This window comes from Cryptomeria japonica, unplaced genomic scaffold, assembly GCF_030272615.1.
Source record: "Cryptomeria japonica unplaced genomic scaffold, Sugi_1.0 HiC_scaffold_400, whole genome shotgun sequence".
NCBI classification, from domain to species: domain Eukaryota; kingdom Viridiplantae; phylum Streptophyta; class Pinopsida; order Cupressales; family Cupressaceae; genus Cryptomeria; species Cryptomeria japonica.
The window spans coordinates 91,361-109,123 of NW_026729221.1; the positions used below are offsets into that span (position 1 = coordinate 91,361).

The window sequence follows — 17,763 nt, forward strand, 5'->3', positions numbered from 1 at the left end:
TAAGATCATACATTTCAGTATGTTAACTATTTAGGCATAATATTTTGTACTTACATTCTTAAGCACATCAATATATTTACTCATTATCACATATTAGAACTTTCCTAGATTAAATCTCATGCCACTTAGGATTGATCTTAAGGTGCTTTGTGTTGAAGCTCAAAATTAACAAAGGGGTTTCACTAGCTAGACAATATTATATCACATGCATTCATATTGGGGGGTTTAATATCCTGAAAAATTGAAAACAATATATTGCCTATCTAGTGAAAATAGGGTGGTTTTTAATTTAGTCTATGAAAAATACAATATTTGGTGAAAATAGAGGGGTTTTTAATTCGGGTTGTGTATTGGAAGGGGGTGAAAAAAAAGGTCTTTAGGATAATATTTTTTGAAAATAGGGGGATTATTTATTATGCCATTAACATACGTGATATAACCCAAGTTGACTAAGTGAAGCCCCCGTGAAAATTAAGATTGACAACTCTAAGTGGATGACTCAGAGACCATAAAAGGAAATGATATTTAATGTATTGTATATTTATATAGTGCTGAAAATTTAGATCTATAAATGTGTCAAAAGAGTTGATATTAAAGAAAATCTAGGATGATTAGGATATATAAAGATAGGATTCAAGAAGATACACTAAATGCTAAAAGGAGGATCTAGCATTAAAGAACAAAGGCGAAAGGATAATTCAAATCTATAAATACAATTAAATTAAAAATAATTTTGAATCTTTATTGAAGGTCAAATCATTAAGTATAAACTAGGTTTTGTAGTCTAGTTTAGTTTCAAAAAATTGTAAAGGTCAAAACAAAATCCCTAAGGTTTCTCTAGACTAGTCAACACAATACATATAAACAAAAACAACCTACCTAGACTAAAATCTAAATAGAATAAAAAATAAAATCTTCAATATTTAGATACTTGTAGAATTATGTTTTAATATGAAGAAATAAAATGGAATAAAAAATAATTGTAGATTTCTAAAAATATAAACCCCTAAAAATAAACCAAATTGTGTATTGTACGTTAGATTCACCAAAATGAAAAGGAAAGAAAAACCAATCCTAGGAGTGCTCATAGTCAGTCAAGAAAATGCATATAAACAAACATAATTAGCTTATACTAAGGAGTAGATGGAATGAAAAAATCAAAATGTAAAGATTTAGATACTTGTACAATTAATTCTTAAATAGAAAGAAAGTCAAATGATAGATCACCTAGCTCTACTCTCAATTAATAAATTCCAAATGATGAAACCTTTATTTGCTTTAAATCTCAAAAGCTTTACAACAATCACTAAAATAAATTAGAGCCAAAATATTTTGCTCTACATTGCTCTTAGTTATTTTTGCTAGTATGGATCTATTCATGACTATTGAATAAGTCCATTTCTAGAAACTTAAAGTTTTTTGTACTTCATCAAAAATATTACATGTTAACATTGGAAACATATATATTAACTTAAAAAAGATACTTTTAATTAGTTGAGAGTCAATATTAAATCATAAATTAATCAAAACTTTTTAAATATATTTATGTCGAAGGCATACCCTATATGAAGTTTTTAACTTACTTGTTGAAATCAATAGTTCAAAATTGACTAGAAGGATGGAAGATGATTGAATTGATTCCAATTGTGTGTTTACATTAATATTAATTTAAAAGAAAATGATAAAATCTTAAAAAACATATTTTAATATGATTAATTAGAAAAAGAATGTGTACAAAAAGAAAAATCTAATATTTTTCTATTTTTAATAATAATATCTTTAATGGTATCCTCTTTTATTTAAATATTTCATATTTTTTTTTAAGTTTGAAAAGAAGAATAGACAAAATTTTTAAAAAAGAAAGAATTAGCTACTTTTTCTAATTTTTAAATGATTAATTTTTCATTAAGTGAAAATCTTACTTTAATTATTTATGTTTTTTAATGAAATTACAATAATAATTTCAAATTTTTCAGAATTCATTTAATTTATAGTTATTTGTCTTATTAAAATTTTAATTATTGTAGAATAATTATATTTTGAATTAGAAATCTATTTTTTATTTATATCTTTTTGATAAGAATATATTTTAATTAATCTTCTTTTATTAGTATAATTTTATCTTATTTTTTATTCAATTATTCTAATCACCATCTTCTTCTTTTAAGGTTTAATTTACATTAAGTTAAAATTTAATTTAATTATTTGTCTTATGAAGTTAAAAATAATAATTTTAAAAGATAATAGAATTGATTTAATTTATACATTTGTCTTATTAATTTCTAATTTATTGTAAAATAATTATCTTTAAATTTTTATCTCTCTTCTTATTCTCTCTCTAACTAATAAACACACACTCGTTGTTTCTCCCTCCCTCTCTATCTCTATCTCTCTCTCTATCCCTCTTCATTTCTTTATATTTCCCTCTATCTATATCTCTCTCTATTTATCCCTATCTCTCCCTCCCTCATTCCCTTTGTATCCCACTATCTATCTCTTTATCACTAACCTCTCTCTCCCTTTCTCTTCTTGTATATATCTATCTCTTACTCCTCTTCCAATATATGTCTAGCTCTTTCTCTATCTCCCCATATTTTGCTCCCTCTCCCTCAATATCTATTTATCTATCTCTAGTTCTCTCTATATATCTATATATCAATCTCTATATGTCTCTCCATCTCTCCCTCTCTCTATGTCTCTTTATATCTCTATATCTCTTTATATCTCTATATCTCTATCACTCTATCTCACCATTTATATATCTCTTTATCACTCCATATTCCACTATAGACCTCTTTATCCCCTATCTTTATATCTTTATCTCTCACTCTACAACTCTTTATCTCTCTATCTATGTTATCATCTTCCTCTCTCCATCTATATTCCTCTCTACCTCTATTTTCTCCCCGCCCCCCCCTCCCCCCCCCCCCCCCCCTCTCTCTCTCTCTCTCTCTCTCTCTCCCCTTATTTTTCACTAGATTGCAAACATAACATGTGCCTATTGGTTATGGAACTCGATTATCTTTTGAATTGAAAAGTTTTGTTTCAATTATAATTGAAACCTTGTAAGAGGATGCAAAGTGGATTTGAAACCATCACTTCTCCATTGAGACCTTTTCTCCCCCCACTCTCTCTCTCTCCTCTCTCTCTCTCTCTCCTCTCTCTCTCTCTCTCTCTCTCTCTCTCTCTCTCCTCCTTATTTTTCACCCAGATTGCAAACATAACATGTGCCTATTGGTTATGGAACTTGATTATCTTTTGAATTGAAAAGTTTTGTTTTAGTTATAATTGAAACCTTGTAAGAGGATGCAAAGTGTATTTGAAACCATCACTTCTCCATTGAGACCTTTGTTGCACAAGCAACATTATTTTCTAAATTTGGCCTACCAATTGATCTCATGTACTACACAAATTTATGCAAAAAATTGACCAAATTTTGCCCTAATTGACCTTTCACACCTCTTCGGCATACCCATTGCACACTAAGAACGATTGCTAGTAATTATTACTACCATAACAAGAATTCATAAATAAAACTTAAAAGAGAATTAATAAATAACAGAAATAAAAATTATTTAAAATTATCATTTATTAACTCAACTTATAATTAATTAAAACTATTTTCAATATTTAATTTAAGAGATTACAACATTTCATTATTTTGAAAGTTGTGAACTTCAAAATGAAATTATATATGACAATGACATATATACACTGATTCCACTCTGTACAGCGATTTAAAAAATTAAAAAACTTATGAAATAAATCTGCATATCATATCTATGGAAAATGAAATGAATCTGCATATCACATCTATGAAAACTGAATACAGCAATTAAGAAAATGCCTACATTCATAAATATAAAGTATCAACAATTGTATGTAGCACACTCAAACTTTTTCCCCTCTTCACCTTTCTTCACCTCCAACCGAAACCCCTTCTTCATTATTCCATGCCTCCTCAGCGCATTTGAAATTTCCTTATAATTACAACAATAACAGGTCAAATTAGCAGATGCTACCATTGTAATTATCCATTCTCCTTCACGCACCTTAAGCCCATAGTTGGGATCAAGTGATGCATTTATATCCTCTACTGAAGTATGGCTATCAACCACAACAACAAAGCATCCAATAACGAAACTCAATTCTAACCAGTTTGGACAAGCACCACTTTCAATCACTCCATCGACGCCAATGTTAGCATCAGAAAACAGACATTCATTTAAGAGGACTCTGCTCCGTCCACTGGTTTTCCAAGCATATACATTACCTCCGATGGGACACCCTGAAATTAAAAGACAAAATACTCAAATCATCTACCTCAAATTCTTTTCATGTACACAGCACTCAAAACATATTACTTAAGAAAAAATAGAATTTTGTTAAGAACAAATTACAAGGCAAAGCTCAAGGGATCTAATGAAATAAATAAAAGACTTCTGTAAAAAATGGTATATTTATGCAGGCCAGTGAAAGAGGAGTATTGAAACCATTACCTTCAACTTATGAATGCAATTCCGTATTACTGCATTGCTGCAGTAACAAAGTTTCATATATTTTGGTAGATGGAGGTCTTCAATGCCTGATATGCTATGTAGATTCTCACAGGAGTCGATAACAATTCTCTCCAAGTAGCTCAGTCTGAAAAGATTTGGCAACTCCTCAAGCTCTGGACAGTCGCTAATAATTAGCTCTCTAAGCTCCATATGGTCACAGATTCCTGCTACTATTTGCAAATCTTTGCATCTTTGTAGAGACAGACTGATGAGTGTGGCAAGATCTGGCAATTCCTCCAGCTCAGGACAATCACTAATACACAACCGTCTAATCTCAAAGTTACCTGACACACTCTTCAAATTATGACAACCATTCAATTGGAGATATTCTAACTTTCCACATCTATCAATTAAAATCCTCTTGAGGCAACTTGGACCTACAAAAGCTGGGATCTCCACGATCTCAGGACAGTCACGGATGCTTAATTCTACAAGCTTTTGACAACAAAACTGTGCTGTTTTTAAATTTTGACAATCGTTCAGCACAAAGCATTTCAGCATCACATTTCTATCAAATTTTATCCTCTCCAGACACCTCATACTACTGAAACACAAGTACTCAAACTCGAGCTTTCCACAACCAGAAATTTCAATTTCTACAAGATTTACAAGATTGGGTATTCCTAACACACTTCCCAGTTTTTTACAATTTGTAATCTCAACATAACTTAATGTCTCTATCATTCTTAAATCCACTTCCACAAGTTCCTTCATGTCATGAAGTTTGATAGACTCAAGGCTTGGATGGTTCATTTCACTAATTAAGATCTTGGATACACAGTCTTCATCGCTGATCTCCAGCTTTTCAAGGCCACTCATAGGGCCCTCAGCACTACAGGACGGCCTTTCATTATCCCAGTCCATCTCATTAAATTGGAAATTCAAGATAACCAAAGATTCACGCAGAATGTTCTGGCCTCTTTTAGTGGAAACCTGCTCCCCCTTTAATGTGGAAGACCTGAGGCATAAACTACAAAGATTCATATTGAGAGATTCTAGTAAAGGCAAACCTGCTATTGGCAATCCTCGGGAATCTAAGAGAACTTTCTCTAAAGTATCTGACATTCCTAGATCTGGGATCTCTTTCAAAAAAGTTTCAGAAATTTGCAGCTCTTTCAACTGGGAGGGTACCTGAAATTCAAGATAAATTTGTGTAAAATTCTCAACGATTAAATAAATAGCCAAGAAACAACCATACCATGATGAATTTTACACTTCAAGGAGATTTAGTTTTTGACTGAGAAGATCAAAGTACCTGCATGTGATCCTCCCACAACCTATTGAATCGTCCACCTTTTATTTTTAAACATTGCAATTTTCGAAGAGGAATCCATGATGGAATGCTTGGTAGTTCACTGGAATTGCCCTCAAGCTGTAACCATAGTAAGAAAGCTGATGTCTCAACACAACTATCTGATTGGGCTAAAAAGAATGTAACTTGAGAGCCCATGGACTCGTCAAAAATGGATTGGAAACACCTGACATTGGTTTTGGCGAGTATAGTCTCATGACCCATTAATTCCTGCATGCACAGAATCAGCTCAGATTTCTCTTTATGTAATAAAAAGTTAAGATCTGGAATATTGCAATATTAAGGATAAAAACTGAAAGGATTACCAAGGATTTCAGATCTTGAGGACGCCACAGGCGATGAGGAGGGCTGTGCTCATGTGCCATTTCTCTTCCCAAGTCCCTCAGGTGGTTATGCATTCTCAATACAGCTCCCTCATATGTATTGAAATTTTCTATTACCTTTTCTTCTACAAGACACTTTTCTTTGAGTGTTTGCATTGTACTTTGAGCGTCCCATCCCGATCCCTCCCATACTCTTTCAGCTATACTCTTTGGTTTCCCCACAAAAAAGCAAGCAATATCCATGAAAATTTGTTTTTCTTCGTCTTCTAATGCATCAAAACTTATTCTAAGTCTTTGCTTTACATCCTGTGGGAGCAGCTCTTTAACTTCAATCAACATTGACCTCCAATATTCTTGATCTCTACCACGAACTTGTCCACCCAGAACTTCAAGAGACAAAGGTAAGCCTCCACATATGCCTATGAAGTCGTCAACCAGCACCTCATACCCGCTGCGTGGATGAGCTTGGCTGAAGGCATGCCAACAGAAGAGTTCCCTTGCATCATTTTTATCCATTTCTTTTAAATTATAATCAACAGTAATCCCTGCGGTTATAAGCACACCCACGTCACGGGTCGTAACAATAACCAGACTATTTTCCGATTTCTTTAAGATATCCATGATTCGTAGAGAACTTAACTGCACCACATTATCGATGTCATCTAAAACAATCATGAAGCTTAAAGTGGGGCTCCTTTGTAGATAATCTTCAATACAGCTTGTTCCTTCCTCTGTGCTTCTAAATGTCAGATTTTTGTCGAAGAGATCTTTGAGAAGCCGACTTTGTAAAGAAGGTAGTTCATTTCTCATAGACTGTTCTCTCACATCAGACAAAAAACTTGCTCCATAGTAATTTGAACGCATTCGGTTAAACAACTCTTTGGCGAGAGTTGTCTTCCCCAGTCCGCTCATGCCAAAAATGCCAATGATGTTAGGCTTATGCTTCCTTTCTCCCAGCCCGTACTGGTTTTCAAAATCTTGTACACGTTCATGAAGGCATCGCCTTTCAAAATCTTTCACAAGATTTTTAAGCCCCACTGGATGTTCAGCAACATGCAAACATGTTTTCCTTTGAACTTCCTTTTGCACAACTTCTACTATTTTTTCGCAATCCCCAGCACTGAAACATTATAAAATAAAAGAAGTATCTCGTGAGAAAATGTAACTTAGGAAAATCATACAAGGTAAAACTACCTTAAGAAATATTACCTGTTATATTCTTTGCCGGCTGTAAATGACAGAGACTGAAGGGCTTTCATCCAAGCATCAAGCTTGTCCGAGTATCTGCCCTTTTCTTTATACTCAAAGAATGCATCATGGTAATGTCCACTTTGTATGTAGCGGAGATCAGAAGGCTTCACTTTATAATACACGGGAATAATTTTAGCCTTGCTTTCTAACATGAGAAGCAGCTCAGCCAAACACCAAGGGGACTCTGCATATCTTGGGGAAAAGATGGCTATGTGTACCTTAGCAGAGCGAATGGCTGTCTCAACATTAGAAGGAAACGAATTTTCAAGTTCCTTCTCTTGGGAATTAAGAAATGCCCGTATTCCCAACTGCTCAAGGGAATTGTAAAGCTGAGTAGCCAGAGTAAGTTTGACATCGAGGCCTCTGTGGTTGATGAACACATCATACAATGTTGAAGATTCAGAAACCTTCCTTCTTTTGCCGGCAGGTTCTATTTCAGAGAAAGCACTAAATGCCTGATTTTCCTGGTTAGATGATGAAGAAGATGCCATTGCTTCCAATTCAAAGGCTAACAACCCCTTAAGAATTAGAAAGAAAGAGCAGGACGCCAAAGATTAGATTGCGTAATGATAGATGAGTTATATATGGAAAAGAAAGACAAGCGTGAATTAAATAGACAATACCGCAGGTGGATTCTGTACTTTCCTTGTTCCTTCCTCGAAACGTCAAGGAAAAGAAGGAGGAAAATCTATGCTAGCGCTGACCTGTTCAAAGAAGCCGGCAAGATCAATTCCTTCTCGACAAATTCAAGGCAAACAAAAGAATGGGAAGTAAAATACGAGAAATTAGGAATCGGTCATTTCCTGGAAAGAATCGAAGGAGAAAAAGAGAAATAAAATGGCGAGTAAACGAACAAGTACATAGACAAACGAGATTGGACTTGATTTGTATAATGTTTTAATACAACCTTGAAATACATACAAGTTTGTCTAGAGCATTTATAAAATATTTTTATTACATATTTGCTTCGATCAAATGGAAGAAAATATTTGTAACAATTTTAAGTTTGATCATATTATAGTTGTTGATTATTCTTTATGCTTGTACAAAATGAATTTGGGAAAACCTTTTTAGTTGTTCATTTATTTAATTTCTACACATTGAAACAAGAAGTTTATGGACTTCTATCACAAATGTATGGTTGGTCTTGTGTAAAAAGGTACAAATTGTAGAAAACTAAAAGTTTGTATTAAGAAAAGAGAGAATATAATATTGGTAGTGTGGGAAAATCACTCTACACAATAATATACGAATATCAAGCATGCACATGCATACCATCAAATAGTGAATACATTATATTTGATTTTTTTCAAAAGCATATATTGTGAAGATTGTAACAAAATGAATAAATTGAAAGTTTACCTTGAGAAGGTTGCATTCAAAATTGTGTACCTATACTCATTATAATGAGAGAGATGTACTTGAGACTCTTTGTTTTTCATAATAATTATGTATGGAGTGTTTTTTATTCTTGAATATTGATTAAAGGAGAATGGTGATTCTATTTGAATATTTTTTTTAATTTATCTCTAGATATAACTATTAAATTTAAGGATTGTCTTTTTGTTTTACCTATATTGGATCTTGCTTTGTTGAGTATTAATCCTTGAGAGCTATGAATGGTAATTTCCCATGCCATGGACAATGATATTTGTTTATGGTTACATAAATAGATGGATGTTGCTTTGTTTATCAGCACTTTCTCCAAAAATTGTCTTACCTCCTCCCTCTATCAACAACCACCAATCAACTACCTACTCCCCCCACAGAGTAGACCACATCAATACCACATCAATCTGGGATAAAAAGATATGATTTGAGCTCAACATAAGACCAACCATCTTCAGCACAAAGAGGTATGCGCTCTTGGTTTCCAAAACCATCTTCAATGCCGAAGAGGTAATTTGTGTCATAAACAACATCTTTCTTATCCCATGACACGTTACACATTGCACATAGCAACTTCCAACACAATGACACCTCTGTCATCAATAATGGTCACCTTACCAAATACAATGTAAGTACCACATATAAATTACAATGACCAAGAATATGCACCTTCCTTACCTCATACTACCTATCAAAAGTAAACTCAACATATAAAAAATGCCATCTACCAAAAAATAACTCTCCATGACTCCTCCATTGAACTAGTAACCATCATTGTCATAATATAAATCCATCATAGTTCCAATATAGCAACCTACGACAATAGTCCTTTAAATTTTAGGACTTCCAAAGTGGGTGTAAAATAGAGTAAATAAAATAAACATGTTTGGACTTTAAGTTTGCAACACCTTAATTCCAACATGCACATTACATGATGCTTAACTAGTGAATATATGAAAACTTGTGCAAGTGAGAATGGGATGAGGTTGAATATATAAAAATATGTGTAAATAGAAGGAAATAGAGATGGAGAATCATTAGAGAATGAATAATATATTACACAAAAAAGTATGACTTGTTGATACACAATTTTGTTAATTCATTCCATTAAAAAGGAGACCTAAATTAAATGAAAATTGACATAAATATTATTATTCTATTATTACATTGGAGCTCACCGAATGATGATGAACCCCCTTAATAGTGTAACTCTCATTGTTTAAATTTTTTTTGTTATTTTGTTTATGTAACTTGCTACTATTTCTGGATTTGATTGTGTCTGTGTTTTTTTGCATCAACATTTCGAATCACACTCTGTGATTCATCATCAGATGACAGAGAGTAAAGGAGTCGAGAAAATCATACTCTGTGTTTGTGTCTTGTTGTTTAGGCTTGGCCCACTTAGATTTTGAAATTGTGCCTTCTACCACTTGGACCTTTGTATGTGAATAATGTAAAATTTTCCCTTTTTACTATACCCAGAGATATTCTATAGAAACATCACAAAATCTCATGTCATGTACAAATATCATTAAAAAGTAAAACATTTAATAAAAAAATATTTAGAAAAATAAAACTATTAAAATAAATAAAATCATTCTCAAATAAAATAACAAATAAATATTCAAATAAAAAATACAACCAAATAATTCTTAAATAAAAATTAAATTTTTTATTGATGTAATTAATAAAATAATATAAAAATTAAATTAAATAACTCTTTCTTAAATAAAACAACAAAGATCTGCTTTTCTCGTTTATAATGTTTAGTTGTGATTTTTGGGGGATGAGGGGGTGATCTCTTTTTCATTGATATATACTTGAACATGGGATATATACTTGAACATGTGATATATACTTGAAGACTTGGATGCAACAAAATGGTAAATGGCTTAGAAAATGGGATATATACTTGAACATGTGCCCCATGAATAGCAAGGAGATAAAGGCATATGTTAGAGATATGTTCCACAAGCGCACTTGGGGTAAGGAGCTAGGGAGAAAGAAAAAGTATTATATTGAAGAGTTTAACCCCTCGTGTAACCATTAACAAAAAGTGTACATAGGGGCCAATTTATCGTGGAAAGCCAAAATCCTAATTGCTCAATTAAGAACTAACTCCCATCAGCTCCGATGCAAAATTGGGCGTTGGAAAAGACCAAAAGAAAATTAAGATGAAATAGTGTGCATTTTTTGCACTTCGGATAAGGTTGAAACAAAAAAACACTTCATTCTAGAATATGACGCTTTCAAGGACAGCAGGGACAGTTATGAAACCACTCAGGCAGACTACTCTTGGGATAAGTTATTCAATGAGGGGTGTGTGGAGAGGCTAGGGGCTCTCATCATAGGCTGCACAAGAAGGGGTCTAATGCAGAAATTGATTCCTGAAGGGATCTGTCCCATAGACTATACTTAGCCTCATGAACGTTAAAATAATTTCTTCTTTTCGATTGAAAGTTTGTCTATTTTCAAAGCATTTACCTTCTTCTCTAATTTCGGTGTACCGTGGATTGTCCAATTTCTATGAATTTTCCTTCATTTGTCTGCCTTGCATATTTCGAGGAAAATGCTGAACCTACCACCTTGTCTGAAGGCATCGGCGCTTGCTTAATTTCAAAGCGTTTTCATTAAATTAGTACCTAAATCAAACAGAATCCAATCTCCTTTTCCTCGATTGAGGGTTTGTCTATTTTCAAAGCATTTACCTTCCTTCTTCCCTGATTTCGATGTACTATGGATTGTCCAATTTCTATGCATTGTCCAAGAACTCTTTCTTAAATAAAACGACAAAAACGTGCTTTTCCGTGTATGATGTTTAGTTGCGATTTTTTTCGGGGATAAAAAAACAAAAGTTCAAATTAAGAATATGCTATAAATCAAATAGAATCCGATCTAGTTTTCGTCGATTGAGGGTTTGTCTATTTTCAAAGCATTTACCTTGCATTGCCCAATTTCTGTGCATTTTCCTTTGTTTGTTTGCCTTGGATTAGTGGATATTTCGAGGAAAGTGCTGAACCGACCGCCTTCTCTGTAGAAATCGGCGTTTGCTTAATTTCTACTCGTTTTCCATACGCTTTAGACGAGGAGTACTGAACCCGCCTTCCTGATGATCTATTTAATCCACACTAGCCTAACGCTTCCACATAAACTCATCATTCATTACGAATACTGCAACCAAGTCCTGTTAGTCCCGCTCTCTCTTTGGATTTATAAACGGGTTGTTCGCATTTGAGCTGGAACTAATGGCGTCTTCTTCATCATCTCACCAGCAAAATCGAGAATCAAAAGTTTTCTCTGGAATAGAACCTGACGGCAAAAGGAGGAAGGTAGAAGAATCTGCAACATTGTTTGATGTGTTTATCAACCACAGAGGCACCGATGTCAAACAAACTCTTGCTACTCAGCTTTACAACTCCCTTGATCAGTTAGGAATATGGGCATTTCTTGATAGCGAAGAGAAGGATCTAGGAAGTTCATTTCCCTCTATGATTGAGACAGCCATCCGCTCTGCAAAGGTACACGTAGCCATATTTTCCCCACGATATGCAGAGTCAGCTTGGTGTTTGGCTGAGCTTGTTCTCATGTTACAAAGTACGGCCAAAATTATTCCTGTGTTTTATGGAGTGAAGCCTAGTGATCTCCGACACATAGAAAAGGGAGCATACGCTGATGCATTCCTTAAATTTAAGGAGAAGGGCAGATATCTGGACAATATTAGCGAGTGGAAGGAAGCCCTTCAGTCTCTTTCATTTATAGCCGGAGAAGAAATTAATAGGTAATATTTCTGTAATTTTCGTTTTTGTATGTTATATAATTCCTTCAATTCTGTTTCAACTTTTTACACACAAAATCTTCCTTTTATTTTACAATGTTTCAGCGAGTGGGATTGCCAAAATATAGGAGCAGCTGTGCAAAAAGAAGTACGGAGGAAAACATCTTTACACGTTGCTGAACATCCAGTGGGCCTTAACAATCTTGTGGAAGATTTTGAAAGGCGATGCCTTGATGAACTTGTACAAGATTTTCAAAATCAGTGCGGGCTGGAAGACAGGAAGCATAAGGGTAGGGTAGTTGGCATATTTGGCATGGGAGGGTGTGGGAAAACAACTCTTGCCAAAGAATTGTTTAACCGAAAGAAATCAAACTACTCTGGAGCAAGCTTTTTGTTTGATGTGCGAGAAGCGGATTTGAGGTGCGAAATGCCTTCTTTGCAAAGTAAGCTTCTTAAAGATCTCTTCAACGCAGATCACAACTTGCTGAATACAGAGGAAGGAGCAAGTTATCTGAAAGATAGTCTACAAAGGAGCCCCCATTTGAGTTTCTTAATTGTTGTAGACGACATCGATAATGTGGAGCAGTTAAATGCTCTACGGATCATGGATATATTGAATAAATCAGATAATAGTCTGATTATCGTCACAACCCGTGACGTTGGAGTACTTGTAACAGCAGGAATTACTGTTGCTTATAATTTGAAAGGAATGGGTAGAGATGATGGCAGAGAACTATTCTGTTGGCATGCCTTCGACAGACCCTATCCGGAGAGCGAGTATGAGGAGTTGGTTAACTCCTTCGTAGAGTTGTGTGGAGGGCTACCTCTATCTCTTCAAGTTCTGGGCAGGCATGTTCATGGTCGAAATGGTAGTTATTGGAGGTTAGAACTGATTAAAGTTGGTAAGCTGCTTCCTCGGGACGTGAAGAAAAGGCTGAGAATTAGTTTTGATGCATTGGAGAATGAACAAAAAGAGATTTTCATGGATATCGCTTGCTTTTTTATAGGCAAACCGAAGAGTATAGCAGAAAGAGTCTGGGAGGGATCAGGATGGAACCCTCAGCATGCACTGGAAACACTCAAAGATAAGTGTCTTTTAGAAAGACAAGAAATTTTGAAGTATGAAGGACCTGTACTGAGAATGCATGACCACCTGAGGGACTTGGGCAGAGAAATGGCAATCGAGTTCAGCCCTCCACATCGCCTGTGGCGTCCTCAAGATCTGAAATCCTTGGTATGCCTTTTTATACTTTCAGGTTTCCCCTTACTATTGTAAAATTATATATCTTCACTTGTTATTAGGTAAATGGAAGTCTGATTTGCTTCTGTGCATGCAGGAATCAAAGGGTTTCGACAACATACTCGCCAACACCAATTTCAGGTGTTTCCATTCCATTTTCGACAAGTCCATGGGCTGTCAAGTTACATTCTTTTTAAGCCAACCGAAAAATTGTTCTGAGATGTCAGCTTCCTTACTATGGCTTCAGCTTCAGCCCAATTCCACAGAACAACCAAGCATCCCTTCATGGATTCCTCTTCAAAATTTGCAGTGTTTGAAAATCGAGCACGGACAATTCAAAAAGTTGTGGAACGATAGCATACAGGTATTTTGATATCCTCTCCGAAAACTTAAAACTCCGTTGAGGCTATAGTAGTGGAATACCTCATGTTATTGTTGCATCCAGACTATTTTTTATCATGAAAGCTTTACACAACTTTATTGAATTTCAGGCACCGTCCGAGTTGAAAGAGCTACAACTTTCTCAGACCTCTTTGAAAGAGTTTCCAGATTTATTAGGAATATCAAAAGACAGTTTAGAAAATTTGTTAGAAAATGGGGAAGAGTCTAGTATATCTAAGGCCTCGATGAATAGCCTTGAAAAGCTAGAGATAAAGATCAGCGGTGAAAAATGTGTATCCAAGATACTAATCAGCAGTACTGATTATCCCAACCTTAGGTCCTTGAAACTTCATGGCATGGAAAATCTTATGGAAGTGAATTTAATAAGGGTAGAGAAATTAAGTTGTCTTGATATTAGGAATTGCAGAAAACTCAAAACATTGACAGGAACATCTGATCTGAAAAATCTTGAGCTGTTACACGTCAGTCAATGTCCAGACCTCGAGTTTGAGTCCTTGTGTCTCAGGGATATGAAGTGTCTGAAGAGGGCAAGTTTTGGTAAGCATGTGAAGCTGAAAACTTTTGAATTGTATGGTTGCCAAAATTTAAAAACAACAGAGTTTTCTTGTGAAAAGCTTGTAGATTTAAGCATTCGGGACTGTCCGAAGCTTAAGAATTTGCCAGATTTTATAGGTCCAAGTTGCCTGGAGAGGATTCTAATTGATGGATGTGGGAAGTTCGAAAACCTTAAATTGGATGGTTGTCGAAATTTGAGAAGTGTGACAGGTAACTTTGAGCCAACAAAGTTGTACATCTGTGGCTCTCCTCAGCTTAAGGAGTTGCCAGTTCTCGCCACGCTCACCAGTCTGTCTATAAAATGTTGCAAAGATTTGCAAAGAGTATCAGGAACTGGTGATTTTATGGAGCTTACTGAGCTGATAATTAGTGAGTGTCCTACGCTTGAGAAGTTGCCAAGTCTTGCGAGATTGAGCTTCATGGAGAAATTTATGATCGAGTCTTGTGAGAAACTGCAGAATATATCAGGTATTGAAGAGTTGAATGCATCCGAATATATGAGACTTTGTTATTGCAGCAATGCAGTAATATGGAATTGCATTCATAAGTTAAAGGTAATGATTTCAATCCTCCTTTTTTAATAGAAGTGTTTTTAAATTCATTACTGACCTTTAGTTTTGTTTTGTAATTTGTATTTACAAGATAGTGTAGATTTTCGTTAAGTAATGTTTGAAGTGATCTCTAAATGAAAAAGAATTTACCGTGGATGAAGTGACAGTATTCTGTTTTAATTTCAGAGTGTGCCAAGGAGAATGGATATGATTGCAAGAGCGGCGCAGGGAGCTGAGTCACTTTTAAACGAGTCTCTGTTTTCTGACGCTCGTATTGACGCTCATGCAGTCACTGACATCGTTCAATTTGGTGCTGAAAACAGTGATGACGAGGACAGTGACGATGAGAGGAGAAATGGGAAAGTATTGAGTGCAGTTTTTGTATGTTTTGTGGTCGAGGTTGATAGCTTTACTTCAGTAAATGATATAAATCAAGCACTTCCACAGAATGCGTTCAGACTTGAGGTGCGTGAAGGAGGATGGATAATTACAATGGTAGAGTCTGATGATTGGGGCCACTCTTCTTATTGTAAGAAAGTTTCAGATGTTTTGAGGAGGTATGGAGTGATGAAAAAAGGGTTTCGAGTGGAGCTGAAGAAATATGAAGAGTCGAAAAGTTTGGAAGTTTTACATAAAATTGTTGATAAGCTACATCATGGGTGCAGAGCGATGGTTTTGCGGAGAAGAAGATAATGTCACTTATTCATTATTATCAGTTTAAAAAGAGAATTTTATTTCCTAAATTTGTAATGTGTTAGTAGAACACAGCTTCATTTTGGTATTATGCAAGGGAAATTTTGTATTATTAATGAGAAAACAAATCGATCTCTTAAATTATTGTGTTCATTAAAGGAGTTCAATTTAAATTTCACAAAAAAATGAGTTTTTTAAAAAAAATTTTAAATTATTTAAAATAAAAATATTAATTGGGATAATGTTAATAAATAAGAAGTTTAAAGTGATGTTTCTAATAGTTATTAATCATTTTATAAATTAATAAATATAGAGGCTGTTAATATATTTGAAGATTATCAATTAAATTATTTAGATTTATTAAATAAATATATTTATACTAGTATAAAGGAATTTAGATAAATGAGTCGGGGTTTATAATAGAAATTATTTCACATACTGAAGAGATTAAAATAAATAAATGTGATGCTTAGTTTGATAATTAATGAAGAAAAAATGATATGAGAAATGTTTAATATTAAATAGATCATGAATGAATTGAAAAAATTATAAGATATAACCTTCACACTAATACTTTGAGCCATTTCCAAATCATATGACTTAGTGATAAATAAGTCATGAAAAGATTGAACCAAATGTGTAGGACTGTCCATAAAAAGTTAGCACGATCATTCACAAAATATTATCCTATTTAATGTCCATAATAGTTAAAGTTCTCAACATCAAGCATAATATCAAGAGTAAGAATAGTAGTACCGAATAACACATGATGAAGCACACCATTCTCACCATATTTGGTAACTTAAGGATTCTAGCAAGGGATTCTTCCTAAGGGAACATGAAATGTACATGAGAGCTTGCCATGCAAACAAGTCATCAAGTCATATAGCCTAAAGGCCAAAGAATGTACAAGGGTTGCAAGATTTAACATAAAATCAACCAGTTTATCAATAAATTAATAAATAAAACCCTAAAGAGAAAAATAAGAGTAGTGTGATGGCATGAAGTAGTGTCTCAAGATGAGTTAAAGTCTATAAAGGATGGAGGGATATTGTAATGATACAAATAAAATAGAAGCCAAAAATCTAACAAGATCTTTAAATTAATATAAATAATTAGAAATCAAATCTAAAATTCTAATAAAAGAAGGATAGATCTTAAAATTAAACTAGTAAGCCTTATAACAAACAATTAATAATGATAAAATCTAAGAAAAATAAAATTACGAAGAAAAATTAAATAGAAGAATATACTATTGGTAGACTTACTTGTACTTGCCATTAGCCTTGTACTATTACAATGAGATTAATTTAATTGGCTATTAAAAAAATATTTCAACCAATTAAAAGTGATTATTTGTTAGTAAAAAAAAAAGTGAGTATTTGTTTATTTAAAAAATAAAATAAAATTCATAAAGCTTCTATGTAATTTTTCTAAGTTTTTAAATTGTAAAAATTAACTTTAGACAAATTGATTGGCTAAAACACTTTGGGTGTGATAGAGCTCGTTTGAGGCAAAATTTTTATTTTTTAAATAAAAATAAATTTAAATGTACAACTTTTACTAATACAAAAAAAGTGAGAAAAAGTAAATCACATGATAAATTTTATTGCAAGGAAGCTAACATGAGATGAATATAATCATATTAAATTGGATTATATGTTATAAATATAATAATTTTAAATTTTAAATAATATTTAATAAATTAATATT

General features: G+C 33.6%; 2 protein-coding genes across 2 annotated transcripts; one reads left to right on the plus strand and one right to left on the minus strand.

Moving 5' to 3' along the window:
- Nucleotides 1-4,225: 4,225 nt before the first annotated feature.
- LOC131035319 (disease resistance protein Roq1-like) lies at nt 4,226-7,936 on the minus strand. Its single transcript, XM_059215971.1, has 5 exons — nt 7,404-7,936; nt 6,177-7,314; nt 5,815-6,081; nt 4,500-5,690; nt 4,226-4,288 (listed from the first exon to the last, which is right to left on the minus strand). The coding sequence occupies exons 1-5, from the start codon at nt 7,934-7,936 to the stop codon at nt 4,226-4,228; spliced, it is 3,192 nt and encodes a 1,063-aa protein (XP_059071954.1).
- Nucleotides 7,937-12,001: 4,065 nt separating this feature from the next.
- LOC131871371 (disease resistance protein Roq1-like) lies at nt 12,002-16,165 on the plus strand. The gene is made up of 5 exons (XM_059215968.1): nt 12,002-12,612; nt 12,715-13,843; nt 13,947-14,213; nt 14,341-15,360; nt 15,544-16,165. The coding sequence occupies exons 1-5, from the start codon at nt 12,080-12,082 to the stop codon at nt 16,048-16,050; spliced, it is 3,456 nt and encodes a 1,151-aa protein (XP_059071951.1). The 5' UTR covers nt 12,002-12,079; the 3' UTR covers nt 16,051-16,165.
- The last annotated feature ends 1,598 nt before the right edge of the window (nt 16,166-17,763 follow it).